This window comes from Lasiosphaeria miniovina (genome assembly GCF_030549165.1).
Source record: "Lasiosphaeria miniovina strain SMH2392-1A chromosome Unknown B0T26scaffold_4, whole genome shotgun sequence".
NCBI lineage: Eukaryota > Fungi > Ascomycota > Sordariomycetes > Sordariales > Lasiosphaeriaceae > Lasiosphaeria > Lasiosphaeria miniovina.
Window position 1 is genome coordinate 5,907,222 of NW_026848223.1, and position 22,318 is coordinate 5,929,539.

Consider the following 22,318-nt stretch of genomic DNA (forward strand, 5'->3'; position numbering starts at 1 on the left):
GCAGCCGGATAATCCGCCGTCCAGACACCTGCTGCGGAGACTGGCTGGCGGACAAAGAGGCACACAAAATCCGCCGCATCCGTCAAAATTTTTGGGCCTCAGGCTGCTTGATAAAAACCAATGAGATTTATTGTGTGGCGGTCTGTCGCCAGATGTGGGATATCGTGCCTAAAGGCCTGCATGTATATGTATGCGTCTATTCAACGTCGACCCGCGTTGTTTCTAGTCGCCCCATTTACCAATGGCAGCCTGCTGGTGGACTGCCTGCCGGTGGACTGCGAAACAACCGGCAGAGAAAAAGAAGAAAGAGAAGATATAAAAAAAGAAAAGAATATTAAAGAAAAAGAGAGCCCTGTTGTGTATACCCATTTGTTGCACGCCGCCGGCGCAACCAACGCCCCCTATTATGTAATGAACAGAAGAATGATGGACGCGAAAAAGAGAAGACACCAAGCTAGGCTAGCAGCAATCGGGCACAAGGAAACACCTACTCGATGGCCGACGAGCCCTCAGCATTGCCGTGCAGGACTGGGTTCATGGAGTCAGACCACTCGAAGCGGAAGTCGTGGCCGAGCTGCTTGCGGCAAGCCGTCTTGACGGCATCCAGCACGTTGGCAAAGACGCCAAAGTTGGCCGGGTTCTCCTCGTCGTTCTCGCCACCCTGGAACACGCCGGTGCGCACGAGGCACGTGTTCCAGCCGTACATGTTGCCGCCGACAATGTCCGAGGCAGGGTTGTCGCCAATCATGTAGATGTTCTCGGGGACGCGCTCCTCGCCGTGCAGCACGTCCATCCAGGAGGCCAGGACCTCGTCGGCGTACTTGTACGTGGCCAGCTCGGGCTTGCCGTAGACGACGCGCTCGAGGTCGACGCCCGTCTGGGCCTTGTACATGGCCTCGAGGCCGATGCGGAAGGCGCCCTGCGACATGCGCGGGATGGGGTGCTCGGTGGGGCACAGGAAGTCGCCCTGCGAGAAGTAGATGGGAATGCGCTGCGACTCGGGGTCGGCCGCCACCGTGCGCAACCGCCCGTTCTGCGACCGCAGCAGGTCCATGATGATCTGCAGGTCCGTCGCGTAGTCGCGCGAGTCGGAGAAGACGAGGATGGCCTCGATGTTGATCTTGCTAAAGTCGCGCGGCCGCGACGATGCGCGCTCCTCCTCGGTGAACACGCGGTACGGCGCAATGGTCGGGTCCCAGGCGATGATGTCGTTGGGCACGACGATGTCCTTGAAGCCGTACTCCTCGGCAACATCGCGGCAGCGATAGCCCTCGCCACCCACCACCAGCACCGTGCTGTAGTACTCCGCAAGGGCGCGCATTGGAGTGTGGCTCTGGATGAACTGCTCCGTGGATACTGGGTTGTGCAGGATGCCGGACAGCTGTGTGGTGCGGGCTAGCTCGGGCTTGCCGGAACCGTTGGTAAGGAAGATGTGGGGGATCTTGATGCCCAGCTGGTTGTCGCCGTTGAGGATCTCGAGCACGCGCTGGCCCTCGGGGATCAGGCGGTCGCCGTGCACCAGCACGCCGTCAATGTCGAAGACGAAGGCCATGTTCTTGGCCCGCCGCGCCATCTCGCTGTGCACGTCCTGCACCTGCGAGCTGAGGATCTCGCGCGTCGGCTGCACCGGCGGCATGCCGGGCCGCACCGCGCCGAGGGCTGCCTGCACGTCGGGGAAGGCGACGTTGCTGAGGCGCGACTGGCGCTTGGAGCGCGGGATGGGCAGCGAGGCGCTGAACGAGTTGCGCGACAGACGGCGCTCTTTGAGGGAGGGCGACAGAGACAGGCTGTGGAAGTACTCGGCGGCGTGCGCGTCGGGAGACCGCACAGCCGGCACCTCGACTGTGTTGTGGGAGCCCGGAGACAGAGGGATGGCCACCGTGTTGACGTCGATGCTGAGCGTGTGGGCAAACTGGGAGCTGGTGCTGGACCCGCGGCTGTGGACAAACTGGTAGCTGTTCCAGCTGCCCGTCTTCTTCGGCCGCGGCCTTACCGGCGCCGGCGCCGGCTGTGCCTTTGTTGGCGGCGAGTCTGGCGGCGTGCCCATGTTCTGCGGCGAGGGGACACCAAAGTCTGGGTCGAGGAAAGCACTGGTAGCCATGGTTGCGGCTGCGGTTACGGTTGCGGTAGGGGCGGAAGAAACAAATAGGTACAATACGACAAGATATGGGATTGCACTGGACAGGCCTGGGTCGTTGCCTGGATTTAGGTGAGAGAACGACAAGACTCGAATGGTTCTAGAAGTAATAGCGGTAGAAACGGAGGCGAACAAGACCGTCTTATACTTGACTCGAAGTCTCCTTCCGTATTCGAGCCCTCAACTTCTCTAGTCTCTGTCTGTCCGGCAGCTCGAAGTTTGCGCCCATCTGCCGTTCAGGGGCGCTTCGCTCAACGGCGAACGCGAGCCCGAGCTTGGCCAAGACGGCTTTGGATGGATGCGATCCAGCGTCAGTTTTGCCAGCTCTCCACCGCGGGTTCGTACGGCTCCCCACTATGCTCCAGTATGACGGCGAGCGTGGCGAAAAGCTAATCTCTCGATCCACCGAGTCCTCAACGGCGTGCAAATTCGCCCACCGGGGCGACAACCGCGCTGCGCATCCCTGGCAGCGAAACAAGTGGGAATCTTTTCACATGACAGGCAGTCCGGGGAGCTACGGCATTATGACAATGCCGCACGCACTGGCTAGCCTGGCTCGTCTTGGTTATTGCGTGTGGCGCATTGTCGACTCAACCCAACTTCCGGACTGATTGATCAAGGCGACAACCAGGTTGGCCGCTGTCAGAGCTGGTGCGGTACGTGCCAGAGCGACGTCGAGCGAGGATTCCCAAGAGGCAGGGCGAGCATCCAACGACGAGTGGTGCTTTCGGGGTCTTTGGGGGTTTCGGGATTTAGGATTGGCCCAACGATTCTTCCGATTGTCTTAGGGGTTCAGGGTTCGGTGCCATGGTTCAGTCGGTGCTAGGGTTCAGTCGGTGTAATTGGAGCCTTGGGCGGGATGAAACCACAAGGCGGAGCTCAGGACGGTTTTGACTAGATTGAGCAAGTGCAATCGGCCTTGGATCAGCCTAGACCCCTGATCGATCTAGTCGTCGCTTCCTTTGGCTGCCTCAAGCTTGAACTAACTGGCTGGCGCGGCCGCCACTGCCGGTGTTAGGGGTCGGGTGTGCCTGGCTGCTCCTGCCCTGTCTGGAGGGAGGTCATGACTCGGCCCACTTGGCGATCGGGCCTTGGTTTGTCTCAGGCCGTGGAGCCTCCGAGTCTAGAAAATTGGATCTTGCGCGCTGCTGCCGTTTTCTTTTGGTCCTTTATGCACCTCTACGGAGCGTGCCCTGGGGCCCCTTGGGAGGTGCAGCCGTCCCGCTCCAGGGAAACAGGGCAGCCCGCCCAAGTGGACCCCTATGCGTCATTTATTAGCGGAGCCCTTTTTGGGAATTGGTGGGAATCGGATCAAACCTGCAACTCGGCTGCCAACTTGCCATTCCGACCCGTGGGTGTTACCATGGACCAGAGAAAATTCCAGCGAAGAGATTTTTTCACGTGGCGACTGGCATCGCTAGAGCGCCCGTTGATGATCGGGCGCGCAGCGGCGCGCTGGGCCTTAATCCGCGGGTCGCCCATTGCTGCCTCTAGTGGTGCAGTCCTCGGTGTGTCCAATTCAATTCCACCTGACGAGTGTCGAGTCAAGACCAGCTCAGCCAATTGCCTAAACCAACCCATCACCAATCGCCCATCGCATAGCCTTCTCGTCTGTTCTGCTTGTGGAATCTGATCAGCCTGTCAGCGAACTCGTGTCAAAAAACACTCGAGAGGCCATACCAGTTTTCAGGCGATTTAATCTCGTTGCCGCTCAGCCCAGCCGTTTCGTCCGAAGACAGATCTGTGTCACCCACCTTCCCCCACGCCCCACGCTCGCTTCCCAGATCCGACGTTCGCTTCCACGTTCCAAAGCTGCGGCAATTTTTTTTTAAAAAAGGCCGCCGTTAACGAAGCCCAGTAACCACTAGCATGGCTGCCGACGCCGCATCCGGGTCGCCGCCGTCGCCGCCGGCCGCCAAGACATTCGCGCTCAACAATGGCGTCACCATGCCCGCCATCGGCTTCGGCACCTTTGCCAACGAGGGCGCCAAGGGCGAGACGTACCGAGCCGTGACCAAGGCGCTCGAGGTCGGCTACCGCCATCTCGACTGCGCCTGGTTCTACCACAACGAGGGCGAGGTCGGCGACGCCCTGCGCGACTTCCTCGCCGCAAACCCCCACGTCTCCCGCGCCGACGTCTTCATCTGCACAAAGGTCTGGAACCACCTGCACGCCCCCGAAGACGTTGCCTGGAGCATCCGCGACTCGTGCGCCAATCTCAAGGTCGACCATGTCGACCTGTTCCTCGTGCACTGGCCCGTGGCCGCCGAGAAGAACCCCGACCGCACGCTCAAGATGGGCCCCGACGGCAAGTACGTCATCAACCGCGCGCTGACGGCCAACCCGGAGCCGACGTGGCGCGCCATGGAGGCGCTGGTCGACGCCGGGCTGGCGCGCAGCATCGGCGTGTCCAACTGGACGATCCCCGGCCTACAGCAGCTGCTAGCGTTTGCGCGCATCCCGCCGGCCGTCAACCAGATCGAGATCCACCCGTTCCTGCCCAACGCGGCGCTAGTCAACTTCTGCGTCGCGCACGGCATCGTGCCGGCGGCCTACTCGCCGCTGGGCTCGCAGAACCAGGTCCCGTCGACGGGCGAGACGGTCCGTCAGAACGCCGCCCTCAACGCCGTCGCCCAGCGCTCCGGCCACAACCTGGCCCAGGTCCTCCTCGCTTGGGGCCTGCGCCGCGGCTACGTCGTGCTGCCCAAGAGCTCGACCCCGGCCCGCATCGAGTCCAACCTCCAGGTGCCCGTCCTGTCTGACGAAGACTTTGCCGCCATTGAGGACGTTGCGAGGGGCCGCCACGTGCGCTTCGTCAACATGAAGGACACGTTTGGCTACGATGTCTGGCCCGAGGAGTCATAGCTAACACAGCAGTGACTTAGACATGTCCGTTCGCGCGTGTGTGTATGTGGGTGTGGGCTTGCAGGTGGGTGTGGGTTTGCAGGTGGGTTTGGGTTTGCAGGTGGGTTAAGCGTTGTGTTTTTATCTGGGTAGAATGGGGTGAACGAGATTGGGGCTTGGATTGGATAGAGCGCCTCTGGCTAGGTCTAGACGATAGAAGCAGCAAGCGTAGAATTGAGTTTCTTGTTTTCTTCCCCGCCCGTTCGTATTTGTTTTCATTTGCAACTGCTAGACCCACGCTCGGTGTGTCTTGTGGGCGTACGGGGTCAAGGGCCATTCTTGCTGGGGTCGTGTTTTGATGGTTTGCATTTTACAGTGTTCTCTCCTCGAAGAACACAATCACGCCGCATCCGGCGCAACTGCTTTCCGAAACTGGCACCAGATCAACACAGCACGCCAACCACGGGCGAACCATTTCACCACCTATACGCACCGACACTCGCGCTTTGGTGGGGAGAGGGGGCGTAAAACGTATCCGCATTGGAGTTGTGCTCAAGTTCTCAGGATCACGCCGCACGTATCGCTGCCGCCGGTTGTGCGTATCCGGGCTCGGTCCAACACTAGTGTCCAGCTATCGCCGTATCTCTCTGTGCCACTGACAGGCCTCCCGTTTTCGGCTCGCGTGGCCCCCACTCGGCAGAAATGATAGGCCGCGCGAAAGATCGACTGGCCGACACGCTGCCCGCTTCAGGCCGAGTTTGGTGCCAACAAAGGAAATCGCGGCCAAAAAAACTAATGGCAGATTCTATCCGGATTCTCAACCTGTATGGCAATAGACCGACTAACTATAACAGTGTCAAGCTGTCAATTTGCAAGTGAGAAGTTGAATTGATCTTGTCATTTTTTTGGTTGTGGTTTAGATCGTGGCAGACCCCTAATTAGGCCGACCAGGAGGTCTTGGGGTTTTGCCGCATCCGCGGGCGGCCCGTTGGCCGCTGAACGCCGGCGGGCGCCACGGCGCTGGACCCCTCCCCGGAGATACATGGATTTATAGCGGGATTCTGCCTGTGCAGCGTCTCTAGCCTATCAACCCCATGCATCTCAGCAATGATTACCAACGACCATGATTACAAACGCCCAACAGCTGGTCACCCACTCGCCCTGCCCCTTTTGGTCGTATAAGAGACAGAGACAGAGGTGCCGTTCGGTGCGTGTATATAGACCATGACGCGCCAGCTCAACAAATGGCACATGATCCAGCACAATATCCCACTCTCTGCCAACCTCCCAGCCTTGCAATTCCACGGTACCAATCCAACCTCTTCCTCGTCTAGGCATTGTCACTTCTCGCCAAAATGGTGAAAATTGCCGTCGCCGGAGGGTCTGGGCGTGAGTAGCGCCATCCCCTTTGACATCTAGTGGCTAGCCAATAACAGTGCCGCAGCCGTGGCCAGGGAGATCATCGACGTGCTGGTGTCGAGGGGCGAGGGCAAGCACGAGGTCGTCGTGCTGTCGCGCAAGGCCCCAGCTGACGGGGAGGCGCTCGAGGGAACGACGTGGGTGACGGTCGACTACGAGGACAAGAGCTCGCTTGTCAAGGCCCTGCAGGGCGTCGACACTGTCCTATCGTTCATCGCCGTCCACCTCGACCCCGATTCCTCCATAGCCAAGAGAATCATCGACGCCGCTGTCGACGCCGGCGTGAAGCGCTTCGCGCCGAGCGAGTGGTCCGCGTACGTTGACAGCACCACTTCGTTGTGACATCGGCGTTGTGACATCCGAACCGTGCTGACCGACTACGAATAGATCCAAGATCGATCTTCTGCCATGGTACGCCGGGAAGGGCGTAATTCGCCAGTATCTAGCAGACCTCAACAAGGACAAAAAGGCGAATTTCCCTCCTTCGCCCTTCGTCGTGCCCCGAGAATGAGGATTAACGATGGCTGCTCTAGGTGATCGAATACACCCTGTTCCAGGTCGGCGCGTTTGCCGACTACCTGGCCACGCCGTACCAGACGGCCAAGTACGTCGAGCCCAACATGACGTGGTGGGACATGGAGAAGGGCCGGATCCTCGCCATCGACCCGCCCAAGGAGACGGTGACGTTGACGACGGTCAAGGACATTGCCAACGTCGTGGCGCTGGCCATCGAGTACAAGGGCGAGTGGCCCGTCATCGGTGGGATCCATGGCACCACTGTCACGAGCGCCGAGGTCATTGCGCTCGGGGAGAAGCTCAGAGGTTTGTCGCTCGCGAAATCCGGCCGCCTGTCCGATGAATGACTGACACGCGCGACAGGCAAGAAGTTCGCCGTCGAGACGCTCAGCGCCGACGACCTCCGCGCGGGCGTGTGGAAGGGCTCGTGGCTGCCCATCCTGAACATGCCCAGCATCACCGAGGCGGAGCGCCTGCAATTCTCCCAATTCGTCACGGGCGCCTGCCTGCTGTCGAACCTGGAAGCGTCGTGGACGGCGTCGGACGAGTGGAACAAGCTGCTGCCGGACTACAAGTTTGCGAACCTCGAGGAGTTTCTCGCCGAGGTGTGGACTGGCAAGCCGTAGTGGCAGGACACGCATGGCGTGGCGGTGAAAGCAACTGTTGCTGTTTTCCGTAGCCAGAAATTTGGCTCTTCTCGTGTCCCGATACTGATACTTCAAGACGATTATCATGACACGACACCTAGCGTTGAGACAACCCTTTTCCCCAATTTATTTCCTCGTGAACAATAAGCTGCAGACCATCTCTCGATACCCATTTTCCCCAATTTATTTCCCCAATTTATTTCCTCGTGAACAATAAACTGCAGACCATCTCTCGATACCCATTTTCCCCAATTTATTTCCCCAATTTATTTCCCCAATTCAGTTCCTCGTGAACAAAAAGCTGCAGACCATCTCTCGATCCCCCTTTTCCCCAACCAAGCAACCAACCACCAAGTTCCACTGACCTAATACGCCCCCATGACAACACGCTCGAGCACAGCGCCCGCGACGCCGCAGCCAACGACGATCCACGACCACTTGTTGAACACCTCGGCCCGATCGGGCCAGAAGGCGTTGTGCTCGCGGCGGTACTTGTCAAAGTCGATCTTCTTGGTCACGTCCTCGGCGCTGTAGCGGCGGGCCTGGCTGTGCTCGTTCTCGCGGTCGCCCCTGACAAAGCGCAGGAACACGTAGTTGGCCAGCGGGCCCAGCAGCTCGACGGGCGCGAGCATGTCGCTCGCGTACAGCATCAGCGGGAACGACAGGTGCACGAGCGCGTCGCCGAGGTAGCTTTTTGTTTGTGGCGTGGAAGGTCAGCAAGTCGTGCCGTGCTGTTCACTACGGCGGCGGCGGGATGGACGGGTGCCCAGGGGAGACTTGTGCCGTGCTGTTCACTACGGCGACGGCGGGATGGACGGGTGCCCAGGGGAGACTCACTTTGGGTGGCGCACAATGCCCCACACGCCCTCTCTACACATAGCCCGCTTTGCACCATCACCATGATCCTCGCGGCCCTTGAAGCGGTCAAGCTGCCAGTCGGCAATGGCCTCGAGAGCAAAGCCGGCGGCAAACAGGCCGGCAGCAAGAGCCTGGAAGGCCGGCGAGTGGGTACCCAGCAGGGCCGAGGCCGGCAGCACGCCGCGGCGGCCGCGGAACGACGCCGTAAACGGCAGGCTGACGATGGCCTGGAACAGCGCCTCGGGGAGGTACAGCGTGAACAAGGCGCTGTTCCAGAAGCCTGCGGCGCCGCCGTGGTGCGCCTTCTTGGCGGCCTCGTACCGCGGGTCGTCGTGGTGTGCCGGGCCGTTGGCCGTGACGCTGACGGTGGCTGTCGTGGCGGGGGCGGTGGCGCTGCCGCCGGTGGCCGTGGTAGTGGCCGTGGTGGTGGCCGTGGTGGTGGCGCTGCCGCCCGAGACGGTGGTGGTTGCAGAGCCGCTGGTGCCGAGTTTCTTGGTGCTGGTCTTGGTGCTGGCGCGGCGGGAGCGGGCCAGCGAGCGCCGCACGACGCGCGTGAACAGGCGGCCGCCCCAGAGGGTCACGCCAGCGAGGATGAGGCGCTCTGGGCGGCTCAGGGCGCGCAGGGCGGTGCCGAGGGGGACTTCGTCGCGCAACACCTGGGTGCCGACGGCCGACCACCAGGCGTTGATGATCTGGGCGCCGGGCCACAGCCAGTCCTTGGTCTCGACGCGGTCCGTCAGCCGCCCGGCCACGTAGGCGGCCGTGGCGAGCCCGGAGTGCAGCGCCACTGAGGGTAGTAGCGTGTCTCGCAGGATGCCGACGTCGAAGAGAGACGACGCGGACGGCGTCGACGAAAAGGCCGGCCTGACGGGCGCCGACGTCTCGTTCAGACCGCTGCCGTGGTACGGCCGCTCGACCGACACGTAGTCGTGTCCGCCCCAGGGGTTGTTGAGCTGCACTTTTTCAATGGCCATGGTGGGTGTCGATGGCAGCGAATCGGGCTGACGAGTGCAGTCGTTCGTAAGTTTGAAGAACTAAGCGAAGACGGGAATTTGCAAAACAGAAAGAACTACTATAGTGTGACCGCATATTCCTAGAGACTGACGTCTGCAAGCTGTTATGTCATGGCTGACCGGTCTATGACGCTAGATGACGGCTGTCGACGGGTGCGCATATTGTGTGGGACTGACTTTCTACCTTTCTGCAAGCCCCGTGCATTCCCTCTCGCAGTTCAATGCGTTACATCCCTTTTTACGGCGGACGATTGACGCTGGAATGGAACGTTGCCCTATGAAGGCCGAAAACAAGGAGTCAAGGCTGCTCTCCACTCGCACTTGCTAGAGTACTTACTACCCGGCCATCCGAGAGGATAGGAAAAAGAGGCCCAAGATTTGAGGGTCGGTGTCAGCATTGATGGGCAAACTGGGTGGGAAGCAATGAAAGTCAGGGCCTATTAAGGGGTTAAGTGCGGCTTGCCAAAGAAAAGAGAGTAATCGTTGAACAGCTGTCATGTGAAGAATACTGACCCGAATTTGCAAATAGTCAATTGAAATCCATGATAACCACTAAAATGCTCAATATTTGCTTCCTGGTAGAATGATTCCACGCAATGCTGTGTCCCCTTTCCCGTGTCCCCTTTCCCGTGTCCCCTTTCCCGTGTCCCCTTTCCCGTGATGCAAAGTTACCTATAAAAACGGATCCCTCGCCATGCAAGCCCAACCCAACCCAGATGCTCCGAAACCAAGATGCAGTACCCGCAATCCCCATGCTAGCTAAGCCGAAACCAATATCTAGCGATGCACTGATAAAAGAAGAGAGATGAAGAAAAAGAAACGCGTCACTCAAAACGCCGGGTCACAGGTAATGTTATCGACAAACGCGTCGCTCAAAACGCCGGATCACAGATAATGTTATCGACCTCGCTCTGCGTCTGGAGAGTCCACTCGCCCTTATCGGCATCGCCAAAAGTCGTCGCGACAGCCTGGCCACGGACAACCGTGATGGGTTTGCCGGCGGGGTCGGTGATCTGGCAGCGCAGCGCCGGATCGACGAGGGGGCCGAGGCGGAGCTCGACGGTCTGGAACGGGCCGTCCGAGCCAACAGGCGGCTTCTGCTGGCGGGCGCCAGAGTCGGCGAACACGGTCTGCGACCCGAGCTCGGCGGCCTGGTTGGCCAGCACGACGCGGATCTCGGTGGCGGCGGCGCCGAGCGACTTGAAGCCGTCGTCGCACACGATGGCGCTGACGAGGCTCGGCGTGCGGAACGTCCAGGCGCCCTTGCCGGCGTCGCCGAATGTGACGTCCACGGCCGCGCCGCGCACGCCTATGATTGGCTGGCTCTTGTCGTCGAGGACCTGGCAGCGCAGCGCCTGGTTGGTGATGCCAGAGCCGACGGCGATCTCGACTGTTTTGAAGGGCCCGCTTTGTGTCGGCCGGCCGGACACGTGCGGTGCCTCGTTGAAGACGGTTTGCGAGCCCGTCTCGGCCAGGTCGCTGAGGATTACGCGCACTTGCTTGTCGGCGGCGGAGCGGCCCTGCGGCGCGGCTATAGCGCCCGAGGCGGCGAGGGCGCTGAGGAAGAGGGTGGAGTACTGCATTGTAGTGGCGGGATGTGGTTGCTGGATGTGGTTGCTGGATGTGGTTGCTGGTGGAGACGAGTTGGTGGTGTTGGTAAAAAAAGGGGTTGTGAGTGGCTTGGAGTTGTGTTGGTGGTGTTGGTAGAAAAGGGGCTGTGAGTGGCTTGGAGTTGTGTTGGTGGTGTTGGTGGAAAAAGAGGTTGTGAGCGGCTTGAAGTTGTCCGGAAGGAAATAATTAGACGTGTGTAAAATATACGAATGTCGATGATGGCGTGTGAATTGAGAACGATGCTGATGATGGCGACTGATGGTGATGATGATGAGAGAAAACGAAACATTTAACTTGAGAGAATGCATCGTATTTATGTGTCGTCAATGACAGCTGGCTCCCTCGTAAACACAGCACCCCTGTGATGACCGGCTGGACGGTAAACAGTGGCGTCGGCTCTCTCCGGAGCCGGGGGCAGCGAAGAGCTCTGGAAGCGCACCTGCCCGCAGGCTGCGCGTGGCTTTTCTGGGGAAAACAGCAGGCGGCAGTCCTAGAATAGCTATGCTGCTTCTCATTGGCCCGTTTGGCGCACTAAACTGCTGCGCACCGTTGGCGTCAGCGCGGAGCTGACGGCACCCGGGAAGCGAGTGGCTGAGTCGCCAGCAGTCTAACCACCGCCCCCGCGGATGTAACCCGAGGGTCCCAACCGCTTTTCCGTAGTCGGGCAGAATATATTGCTGAATGGCATTTGGCCCTGGCACATGATAGCTCAACATATGGTTGATGGGCTTGCAAGATCAGCTTACGGAAGATGATTAATTAAAAATCACACGTCTCGTTCGGTGTGCTTCTTTTCCGTCTACTCTGACGACGGACGGGTCGGAATTATGGCAGAACCGTGTATGCCCGCCTTGGCGAGGCGCGGCGCGTCGACAAACAAACATTTCCGGCTTCTCCTGTCTCGAAAAACGTCTTTTTGAGGAAATGTCTCTTCACGGTGAATTCGAGACGCAATGAAATATTAGGTGTTAAGAACTCGGAAGAAAGCTTCGAGCGGCCCGGCTCCGGATGATCGTGGCAGAGTCGCGTCAGCCAGCCGACGTGGTTCCGGGACGAAATCAAGGGCTGCTAAATATCCAACACTCTGACAGCTCCAACAATGACTCACAATTTCGTCCCAAAATCGTACCTTGCCCAATGGACCCGGTACCCGGTGTTAAGAGGAGGGGATGGAAAAGCCCAGCTAAATTGAAGGCTTGATGTTGAGCCGTGCATTGCTGGTTGACGTTGTGATAATGCGACGACGGCAATTCGGCTAGAGCGACAGCCGAGTCTGTACTAGACCAAGATTCATTCAATTAATTGGCGGATAATTAATTCAGGAAGCTGAATTGTCGCCTCATTGTCGCCTCATTGTCGCCTCTGTTTCTTATTGCAGCGATTTAAGCCAATCCTCTAAATTTAAGAAATAATTTAAAGAATAAAGTCGCTGATGATCTTCATTCGCCCAGTTCTTCCCGTCAGACATGCTCCCACTAATCACAGCCATGGACAATTTTTCATCGCCATGATCAGCTTCTCGTTGGTGGGCGTCATCTGCGGACTTGGCACAGAACCCGAGCATGGTTGATGATCCTGATTCTAACCGAATCTGGCCATCCCCTGTGTAACGATGACAAATGCTCAGGCGGTGAGCCGGTTCAAAATACAAGGTGCAAAGCTTTCCAAGGCAATGGCTCCCTCGGCATCTTACCCCCTGCGACTATAGCTACCTCGAAATACCCGCGTCGTTCGATACGACATTCTTCGATCCTTATATCCAGACTGTCCCTACCGGCACGGTTTTGCCCATGCGCACATGGCCGACTTGACTTCTGGGCCCCGTGACGCGGGCAAAATTGGCCTCGGCAGGGAAGGGAACAAAGCTCAGAGGGACAAGGGAAACACAGCCAGAAAGGCCCTCAAGCGTCTGTCGTGCGAGTAAGTACAACACTACGAGTAGCTACCAGACATAAAGTCCGAGCCGGTAGGGGTTCTGATTATGCGGCAATGTAGAACGTGCAGGACTCGAAAGATTCGGTGTGACCGCCAGCATCCGATATGTGGACGATGTGCCAGGCTAGGCGACGAGTGTCGCTACTTGGATCGTGCCAAGGCACCCCTGTCCAAAACGGAAATGCTGTTGTGTCTGGACGCCATGAACAGACGGCTCCGTGAGTACTAGACCCACGACAAGACCCAAGACCCAAGACCCAAGGCGAAGTCGTGCATCGCTTTGCCCCGACTGCCGACTGAGATGCTGTCGTGTACAGAACAGGCAGAGGCCAAGATCGCTTTGCATGTTAACGATGACCCGGAACGCACTCCGCCCGCAACAAATTCCACACATTCCATGTCGCCACCGCAGGCGAACATAGAAGGACTCGCGCCAATACCAGACCTTTTTGGTGGCTGGTACGAGATTCAGCCCCCAGGTCTAACTTCTCGCCTAGTTACTGACACTCCCTAGGTCTGACATGGAAATGGAAGAAGACTATGGCTTCAACTTTGATGCCCTGTCCTACACCACACCGCTCGAATACGTAACCGAGACGTTCCAAGCTGTGTCAGGCGCCAGCCAGTTCAACGCTGCATTTCCTGACATCGCTCCTCTCTCACTCTGCTACGAAGAGCCTCGAGTGTTCCCTTCTATCCTGCAGACACTGTAAGCCAGCCACGCCTGAGCCTGACCGAGCCTGCACTGTAGCTCACACCCCACATCTAGGCATGCCAGGTACTTTGAGCTCTTCCACCCGTTCATGCCGCTGGTCAACAAACCCCGGCTCGAAGCCGAGCTGGCCCAGACGCCCCCCTCAAAGGGCGCCCGGGCGCTATCCACCGCCATAGCAACGCTCGCAGCCTTCTCCGACCCCGGCCTCGGGTGCCACGTCGACAGGCACTACGACGAATGCCGCACGCTGCTGGACCTGTGCGAGCGGCAAGCCACCGACGAGTCGCTGGCCAGCATCAACACGCTGCAGGCGCTCACGGTGCTGGCGCTGTTCGAGTTCAAGCAGCCGTGCTTCGCACGGGCGTGGATGACGCTCGGGCGCGCCATCCGGCTAGCCAAGATGATGGGCCTCGACCGCGCCCCGGCTGCTGCTCCCGGGCGCCACAACGCGAGCGCCGTCGGCGAGCGGTGGAGCGCCGCAAAGATGCAGGCGTGTCCGCCGCCGCTCGACGCCGCCGCTGCCGAGGAGCGCCGCCGCACGTTCTGGGTGCTGTATATCCTCGAAGCGTTCTCGACGACGCAGACGGACGAGGCCCTGACGCTGGAGATGCCGGTGGGTTTTGCATACACCCAGCCCCGATTTTCAAGCCCGCGATGACAGCTGACGACATCCAGGTGCACATCCCGCTGCCGTCGCCGAGCGAGTACCCCGACGGCTCGTCTCTAGCCAGCATGCCATCCATCCACGAGGTCCTCGACGCTCGCACCACCGACAACACCATACAGCTCTCCCCGCTCGCCGGCAACGCCGTCATGGTGTGCCTGTACCGGCGGTGCGCCGAGCACATCACCGCGTCCACATCCGCATCCACATCCGCATCCGCATCCGCATCCGCATCCGCATCCGCATCCACATCCGAATCCACATACGCATCCCACCAGCACACGCAAGACACCACGGCAGCAGGCTGCTTCTGGGAAACGCACTACGCCATCGCCGACACCCTCGCGCACTGCCGCCACCACGTCCTCGCCGCACACGACACCGACACCCGATCGAGCGCCCACGATGGCATCGACGGCGCGTGCACGCTGCCGCTGCGCATGAACCTGGCCGCCGTCGAGATCAGCCTGCACGAGGCGGCGCTGTCACGAGTCACGCGCGCGCGCGGGACGCTGCCGGCGGCGCTGGCGAGCGAGGCGGCGGGGCGGTGTGCGGTGGCGGCCGACGCGGTGGTGGACGCGGTGCAGCGCGGGCGGTTTGGTCTCGACCTGGCGCCGGGGAACGGGGGTGGGAATGGGAATGGGATTGCGGCTGAAATTTTCCGGCAGCACGACCGCTTCCTGGTGTGGCCGCTTGCGGCGGCCGCGAGGGTCTATGCCAGGATCATATCAGCGCAGAAGGGGGAGGGTGTTGTCGATGGCGATGCTGGGGTGGCAGAGGCAAGGAGCCAATTGCGCGTGCTGGCGGAGGCTATCCGTGACTTGGTCCGGCCCGAGCATGTCCCGCCGGGGTTGCTGGGTGAGGTGGATGCGCTGGTGGCGTGATTTGTGTGTGTTGGTGTTGTAGGATAAGAGCGCTGTAGGTTGTTATGAAACTCTCAACTTTCATCAAAACTTGGATCTTATTTAGGTTAGTAATTCCTAGAGTTAATTAGGAGAAAATTGTCTCTTTGTCTAATTTGGTGGGTGCCAATTTGGTGGGTGCCGAATTTGGTGGTGCTCAATTTGGTGTGTGCCCAATTTGGTAGGTGCGAGTAATCATGGGGATGAATGTTAAGGGTCAAGTCGTGCATCCATTACGGTATAGTACGTGTTCTCATTTTGACTCTATTCGGTGGCGTATGGAAATTTCGCCTATCAAACGGCTGGTTCAGGGATTCCAAGGATCTTCGGAGGTACCTAAAACACCAGGCACGCATTATTAGCTTTTAGAACAATCCTGGGCCGCTGAGCCGTGAGACACCATCGTGCTTCTCGCACCTCTTGCAAATGACGGGCATTTAGGGAGTTGCTGGCTTGGAAAACGATTTTGAGCTGTTACTGCTCGTGGTACTCAAACTACGTAGGGATCCTACAGGTCGAAGGGTTGGTAGATCTACCGGGGGTAATGTTGTGTCTATCCTCCCTCTCTCTCTCTGCGGAACTAAGGTAGGTTCTGCGTGCGACCGGGGTTTTTGTGTGTGTGTGAGAGGTCCGCGCGCCGCACGTGCCTACTTGCACGTGCGTACTCGCGCGATCTCTGCTTCCTCCCTGCTAGTGTGCGGTCACCAGTATCGCTATTTCAACAGTTACCACTATTCTACTGGAGCATGTTCTTATTCGACTCGAGGGATCGTGGTCAGGGACAGTTGACAGTTGTGAGAGGATTTATGCACACACGCTGGTTGGCTAACTCTCGAAAAAGCGGGGTTGTCCGAGAAAAGCCCCGCACTCTTGTTCGTAGGTGGCGTTTGGGGCTTGCTTAGCTTGGTAGCGTCATTTCCAGGGCGCCAGCGTCATTGCGAATTTCTTCGCATCCATGTTAGCATTGCGGGATTTCCATTTTCCAACCACCCTCGACAACCTCGCCGTCCCGTCTCCCAGTGTTTGAAATTACCGCGTTCCGTTTAATGTTTGGTTTTGTGAGTTAAATTATCAATAACGACCTGCGTTTTCATTTTCAGCGTTTTGCGCGCGATTATTTGTTAAATCTTGGAGGTTGACACTTTGGCCGCGGGTGCAATTGGCAGTGACAATCTGCAATTGGCAGTGACAATCTGCAATTGGCAGTGATAATCTGCAATTGGCAGTGATAATCCGCGACGGTCCGACACTGCCTATTTTGAAGCTTCAAAGGACAGGACAATGACGCAGATGAGCGGGCTCTTCGAGTCGTTCCTGGCCGCGATCCAGGCCAGCCTCTCGGTGCTGTTCGTCATCTTCTACGGCGGTATCGCGGCATGGCTCGGGCTGCTGGACCACAGCAGCACCAAGGCCATCTCTAAGATCTGCGTGCGCATGTTTCTGCCCGCCCTGCTCATCACCAAGATCGGGTCCGAGCTGCACGCCGGCTCCGCCACCCGCTACCTCATCATCTTCGCCTGGGCCATCGTCTGCCATCTCATCTCCTTCCTGCTCGGCATCTTCGCCCACTTCGGCCTCGGCATGCCCGACTGGGTCACCGTGGCGCTGATGTTCAACAACACCACCAGCTACCCCCTGCTGCTCATCACGGCCCTCGACGATACGGGCATCCTCAAGTCGCTGATCGTGACTGACGAGACCTCGAGGGAGGCAATCGAGCGCGCAAAGTCATACTTCCTCGTCTTTGCCACCGTGTCGAGCTGTCTGACCTTTGCCGTCGGCCCGCGCCTGATCGACTCTGAACACGCCCCCGAGCCCGAAGCCGACAAGGAGGACGATCCTGTCGACAACGGTCGAGATCAAACTGAAGCCGGCGAAGAGACGGGGCTGCTCAATCCCCGCTCGTCGGCCGTGCAGTTCTTGGACCCGTTCGGATCAACCTCCTTTTTCCCCTCGAACCGCCGCCCCTCGGTGGCCCCGAGATCAAAGCCGCCGGCCGACCGAAGAGCGTCGATTGTGCCCCGGAGCAGATGGAGCAGGCTCAGCCCCCGGACCAAGTGGTGGCTGCTGTTTATCTCCGACTTCTTCAACGCCCCCCTGCTCGGGGCAGTCATTGGCGCCGTCATCGGGCTGGTTCCTCCCCTCCACCACGCCTTCTTCAGCGCTTCCGAAGACGGCGGCATCTTTACCGCGTGGCTGACAGCCTCTTTGAAGAACATTGGCGGCCTCTTTGTGCCGCTTCCCGTAGTGGTCGCCGGCGTGTCGCTTTACACGTCCATGAAGAGCCTTGAGCAGGACGGCGGGAGCAGCGCCGCAAAACTGCCGTGGCTGACCGTCACCTTCATTCTTGTCGTGCGATTCGTTCTCTGGCCCATTGCCTCCATCGGCTTCATCTACCTTATCGCTTCGCGCACCGAGCTTCTCTCGACGGATCCCATGCTGTGGTTCACCATGATGCTCATGCCCACGGGGCCTCCAGCCATGAAGCTGATCACTTTGATCCAAGTCAGCGACGGCGAGCCGGATGATGAAGTGAACATTTCAAAGCTACTTACAGTACGTTCTTCATACCTGTCGGACCTTCCAGCACCTGTACTAACTGGCGTCTAGATTTCGTACATCATGTCGCCGATTCTTTCCTTTACAGTTGTGGGCAGTCTCTTGGCTAGCGAAGCGGGCATCAGATGATTCAACGCCGAAAAAGTGGGACATGCTCTGGGAGCTCTCTCATTACCCCAGGCGGCGTCAGAAAACCGAACCTATATTTGGATCTATTCATGTATACGAAGTGCCTATAATTCATCTAGGTTGCACAAACTCAGGTAACTATCTTCAAGCTGCACAGCTTGAGCCCCAACCAATCCTTCACATGGCTTGGCCGTTTCCATGCACCCCACAAGGACGCGCAAGAAAAATCTCGGAACCACGGCAACGGCAAGGCTGCAAGGTTATCAGCATCCAGATATCCATTTGCGCTGAGCGGTGCGGCCACTCTGATTACCCCCTGGCACGGCGCAGGCAAGACGTGGAACCGGATTGAGGCTATTTTCCCTTGTCCGCGACAATACATATATCCGACGGGAACCCGGTCACACCTCTCTCAGGAACCCCCATCCCGGGCCCTGCCCTCCAAACATGCGCCCACCTCAATTTACCCAATGCCGGCGAGCCCACATTTCGTCTCTGCTATCTCTCGGGACCTTCTTTCCTGTGCGTGTCCGCGGCCTGGCTTGCGTCAGCCCATCGGCACAGTACTATGGGATATCTTATCTCATGCGAGCGTGTGCGTCGGCGTGTGCGTGATTTGTGCCTAGCACCCGCGCGTTTCTTGCCCAACAGTGTCACACCAAGTACGCCAAGTATTAAAAGCTGCATCCAAGACTTGCCAACCCTGGCGTTCTCGTCATAGCATATCTCGCCCGCCCGCGTTCGCCAAGCCGAACTCCGAGCCTCCCTCGCCAGGGGTCTGGGATCCATTCGCGGCCAGTGCCGCGATTGCTCTGTCAGTGAGGGTGCCTGGGACTGCCGCGCCTATGTGGCCCCCTTGCCGTCCTCCCGCGCCCCGTGGAGCTATATTAGATCCCAGGTTTCTGGCCCGCGGCGAGGGGGTATATACGTAGAGCCTGGCGCCTGCCCGCGGGACTTGTGTAGCACCCCAATCTGCTTGGGAAAACGCCTGACCCGGGTTTCGCTGCAGATCGTCTTGGCCTTGCGGGCTGAACAGACCACACCGCACACCATGCGCCGATCCCTCTTGCTCCTCCCGCTGGCGTCGGCGGCCGTGGCCGACGTGTCGGCGGCGTCTGCAAACTTTGCGTGGGAGCGAGCCCAGCTCGGCGCGAACGAGACGGCCGGGTACCCGGACATTGCGTTTGGCGACGCGACGGGGAGCAACGCGTCGTACGCAGGGCCCAAGTGCCGCGTCGGGCCGGGCGACGCGGCGTGGCCGGCGGCCGCCGAGTGGCGGCGGTTCAACAGCACGCTCGGCGGCGCGCTGCTGAAGCCGCTGCCGCCCGGCGCCGCCTGCTACCCCGGCAGCCCCAGCTACAGCGCCGCGCAGTGCCAGTTTCTCCTGACCACGGCGCCTCTGACGCGCTTCTACCCCAACGACCCGCTGACTGTGCTGACTGCCTGGGCCGAGGGCAACACCTGCCAGGCCACGTGGTTCCCAACGGGCAACTGCACCCAGGGCGGGTATCCCGTGTATGTGGTGAACGTGTCTACTGTGCGCCACATCCAGCTCGCGGTCAACTTTGCGCGGAACCGGAACCTCCGGCTCGTGATCAAGTGAGTGACCCATGCCTGTTTGCGAAGCAGGCCCGTGTGTTTAACGGCAGGCGTCCAGGAACTCGGGCCACGACTTCGGCGGGCGGTCGACGGGCGCGGGGGCGCTGAGCATCTGGACGCACTTCCTCAAGGATTTCGAGTTCCTGCCGCACCACACCATCGACGGGTACGTGGGCCGCGCGGCACGGGTCAGCGCGGGCATCGAGGCGTGGGAGCTGTGGAACTACATGGACGAGTACAACATGACTATGGTAGTGCCGGGCGGCGACACGGTCGGCGCGTTCGGCGGGTGGACGGCCGGCGGCGGCCACAACTCGCTCAGCTCGTCGTACGGCCTTGGCTCGGACCAGGTCCTCGCCTTCCAGGTCGTCACGGCGGATGGCAGGTACCGCACCGTCACGCCGCACCAGAATGCGGATCTCTTCTTTGCCATGCTTGGCGGGGGCGGCAGTAAGTTCTGCCGGGTGACATGTTTCGAGACGCCGCGAGCTGTTAGGGAGGAGTTTACTGACATCAATGCCCGGCCTTAGGCACGTACGGGGTCTTCACGTCGGCCATCGTCAAGGCCTATCCGCCGACACCCGTGACCAACCTGCCGCTGAGCTTCCAGGTCGGCGCGGGAATGTCGTTTGGCTTTGGAAACTTCTCCTTCCCGCCGGGAAATTTCTCCGGGCCCGGAAACTTCTCGTTCCCGCCGTTCCCGCCGTTCCCAGGCGCGAACGGCACGTTTCCGCCACTAGGCAACGGATCGTTCCCCGGGTTCCCCTTCCCAGCCCTCAACGGGACGCTGCCCGGCAACTTCAGCTTCCCGTTCCCCGGCGGCGGCAACGGCTCGTTCCCGGGATTCGAGCCGCCCGTCGTCGTCAACTCGACCGACATCTTCTGGGAGGGGTTCTGGCTGTACCAAAAGTTCGCGCCCGTAGTGTGCGACGCCGGCGGCACGCTGTACAGCTACCTCACCAAAGTCAGCAACACGAGCTACACCTTCTCGACCACGTTCGAGATGCCCAACATGACGCCGCGGGAAGTCCAGGATCTCGTCGACCCGCTGTTCAAGGGGCTCAACAGGCTGGGCATCCCCGTGGCCAACAAAGTCCCCGAGACAACGGCGGCCTTCGCGCCGGCCGCTCGAACCGGGGCTGGGAGCTCGCCGGGCAACATTTATTTCGGCTCGCGGCTGTTCCCGCGCGCCAACTGGGACAACGACACCATCTACAACACGACCGTCGCAGCAATTCGCACCGTCGTCGAGGCCGGCTACACGTTCCACGGGATCAACCACCAGCCGGCGTACAAGATCGCCGGGTTCCCGGGCAACACGACGGCCATCAGCCCCAACTGGCGCGCGGCTATCATGCACGCCGACATCTTCGACTACTCGTTGTTCGGCGGTGGCGGCGGCGGCGGCGGTTTCGGCGGGGCATCGTCTGCACCGGCGTCCCCGGAAGCCGTCAAAGCGAGCCACGCCAAGTTCAACAGCTACATGGACGTGATCCGCGCGGCGACGCCGGCCGGCGGGAGCTACTTCAACGAGGCCGACGTGCAGGAGCCCAACTGGCAGCGCAGCTTTTTTGGTGCTAACTACGCGCGCCTCGCCCGCGTCAAGCGCGCGCGCGACCCTTGGGGCCTCTTCTGGGCGCCCACGATGCCAGGCAGCGAGGCGTGGGCTGTCGGCACGGCCGACGGCCTGCCGACGCAGAACGGCCCGCTGTGCCAGACGGGGTTTGTCGAGGGCGACGGTGAGGGGCTGGGAGGGGGCGAGGGGCAGCCGGAGCGGAACGTGAGGGCGGTTAGGAGGAGGGATTGAGCTGTGTCGCTGTGGCCGTGTGCCGTGGCTTGAGAAAGCAGGATCGCTTTTGGTAGGCTGTGTACAAGACGATATCTGAGCTGGACCCTGGACTTTGCTGGGTGTCGATCTTGTACGGCCTATCGAGAAGCATCGAGGCCACGCTGCTTCGCGATCTCTATTATCGGCAACATCGAATTTCGGTCGGTAGCCCTCCTCAGAAAATGCAATTCAGGTCCGCCTGGAGATCGGATTTATAGAGCCTTGGCGTTGAGTTCTCGCGAGGCAATTTATCTCCAAAATGGCCATTTTGGGCCACATCCCTAGCCCAGCTCTTGTTCGTAGCCATCTGCTCTCTCAGCAACATCTTAGTTTCCAGATACAGTTGAGCCTGTCTGTTGGGCCCAGTCGACTCAACTGATAACCTGCGAGAGAACCGGATCAGGTTCCGCGCTGTTCACTTCCCGTTCGCGCTTGCTTCAAACTTTGTTGTTATGAAGTAGATTGCAAGACTAGCGTCACGATGTCATACGAAATTCGTTGGCAGGGGGTTTCAAGTTTTCAACCGTCAGGCGAGGCTCGAATGTGCTAGTGCAAGTCTCTAGTAGTTCGGAGTCGTAAGTTTGCTAAACAATACTCAAACATCTCCTATCGTCTACGAGTTGAATCGACGAGTTGATTGGTTTGCGCAACGAACCATTTGAGCAACTTCTTTGTCTTCTTGTACTGCTTCTCGTGGTCTCGCTTTTCACCGGCTTCCAAGGCGCCGGCCCGCCGCCGTCGGGCCCCTTGGTCTCCTGGGTATTAGCCGTTTTCTTTTCCCTCTAACAAGTGGTCGTCGCTGCTCGACGAAGAGGCCCTGCGCTCCTTCAAATCGCATTCTCAAGATCGCGCAACCCAAGCTAGCTGGCAAATAGGATTCTGTTTGGAATGGATCCTATTGGAGCACAAAGTGAATTGGTCGACTAGGCACCGATAATAGCC

The 22,318-nt window shown here is 59.5% G+C and overlaps 8 protein-coding genes across 8 annotated transcripts; 5 read left to right on the top strand and 3 right to left on the bottom strand.

The window, feature by feature from the left end:
• Nucleotides 1–487: 487 nt before the first annotated feature.
• Nucleotides 488–2,047, bottom strand: B0T26DRAFT_648264 (HAD-like domain-containing protein; the record flags this gene model as incomplete). The annotated part of the gene is made up of 1 exon (XM_060437988.1): nt 488–2,047. The coding sequence occupies one exon, from the start codon at nt 2,045–2,047 to the stop codon at nt 488–490; it is 1,560 nt and encodes a 519-aa protein (XP_060297338.1).
• Nucleotides 2,048–4,006: 1,959 nt separating this feature from the next.
• Nucleotides 4,007–5,002, top strand: B0T26DRAFT_676698 (NADP-dependent oxidoreductase domain-containing protein; the record flags this gene model as incomplete). Its single annotated transcript, XM_060440004.1, has 1 exon — nt 4,007–5,002. The coding sequence occupies one exon, from the start codon at nt 4,007–4,009 to the stop codon at nt 5,000–5,002; it is 996 nt and encodes a 331-aa protein (XP_060297339.1).
• Nucleotides 5,003–6,053: 1,051 nt separating this feature from the next.
• On the top strand, nt 6,054–7,542 carry B0T26DRAFT_778788 (uncharacterized protein; the record flags this gene model as incomplete). Its single annotated transcript, XM_060446659.1, has 5 exons — nt 6,054–6,370; nt 6,426–6,738; nt 6,788–6,893; nt 6,934–7,222; nt 7,280–7,542. Exons 1-5 carry the CDS (start codon nt 6,337–6,339, stop codon nt 7,540–7,542), a joined length of 1,005 nt encoding a protein of 334 aa, XP_060297340.1. The 5' UTR covers nt 6,054–6,336.
• Nucleotides 7,543–7,928: 386 nt separating this feature from the next.
• B0T26DRAFT_647138 (uncharacterized protein) lies at nt 7,929–9,395 on the bottom strand (the record flags this gene model as incomplete). Its single annotated transcript, XM_060437875.1, has 3 exons — nt 7,929–8,253; nt 8,401–8,723; nt 8,880–9,395. 3 exons carry the CDS (start codon nt 9,393–9,395, stop codon nt 7,929–7,931), a joined length of 1,164 nt encoding a protein of 387 aa, XP_060297341.1.
• Nucleotides 9,396–10,089: 694 nt separating this feature from the next.
• B0T26DRAFT_778799 (uncharacterized protein) lies at nt 10,090–11,560 on the bottom strand. The gene has a single exon (XM_060446660.1). It carries the CDS (start codon nt 11,351–11,353, stop codon nt 10,307–10,309), a length of 1,047 nt encoding a protein of 348 aa, XP_060297342.1. The 5' UTR covers nt 11,354–11,560; the 3' UTR covers nt 10,090–10,306.
• Nucleotides 11,561–12,713: 1,153 nt separating this feature from the next.
• Nucleotides 12,714–15,609, top strand: B0T26DRAFT_803368 (uncharacterized protein). Its single transcript, XM_060447079.1, has 6 exons — nt 12,714–12,965; nt 13,041–13,198; nt 13,298–13,439; nt 13,495–13,689; nt 13,750–14,308; nt 14,371–15,609. The coding sequence occupies exons 1-6, from the start codon at nt 12,844–12,846 to the stop codon at nt 15,241–15,243; spliced, it is 2,049 nt and encodes a 682-aa protein (XP_060297343.1). The 5' UTR covers nt 12,714–12,843; the 3' UTR covers nt 15,244–15,609.
• Nucleotides 15,610–16,551: 942 nt separating this feature from the next.
• Nucleotides 16,552–17,949, top strand: B0T26DRAFT_647527 (auxin efflux carrier; the record flags this gene model as incomplete). The annotated part of the gene is made up of 2 exons (XM_060437903.1): nt 16,552–17,817; nt 17,872–17,949. The coding sequence occupies 2 exons, from the start codon at nt 16,552–16,554 to the stop codon at nt 17,947–17,949; spliced, it is 1,344 nt and encodes a 447-aa protein (XP_060297344.1).
• Nucleotides 17,950–19,000: 1,051 nt separating this feature from the next.
• B0T26DRAFT_676704 (uncharacterized protein) lies at nt 19,001–21,355 on the top strand (the record flags this gene model as incomplete). Its single annotated transcript, XM_060440005.1, has 3 exons — nt 19,001–19,548; nt 19,607–19,998; nt 20,079–21,355. 3 exons carry the CDS (start codon nt 19,001–19,003, stop codon nt 21,353–21,355), a joined length of 2,217 nt encoding a protein of 738 aa, XP_060297345.1.
• Between the last annotated feature and the right edge of the window lie 963 nt (nt 21,356–22,318).

Coding starts and splice junctions, on each gene's coding strand:
- B0T26DRAFT_803368 (XM_060447079.1), top strand. CDS start 12,844: ATGGCCGACTTGACTTCTGGGCCCCGTGACGCGGGCAAAATTGGCCTC. Junction 13,440..13,494: donor CCAGACCTTTTTGGTGGCTG/GTACGAGATTCA, acceptor GACACTCCCTAG/GTCTGACATGGAAATGGAAG. Junction 13,690..13,749: donor CCTTCTATCCTGCAGACACT/GTAAGCCAGCCA, acceptor CCCCACATCTAG/GCATGCCAGGTACTTTGAGC.
- B0T26DRAFT_778799 (XM_060446660.1), bottom strand. CDS start 11,353: ATGCATTCTCTCAAGTTAAATGTTTCGTTTTCTCTCATCATCATCACC.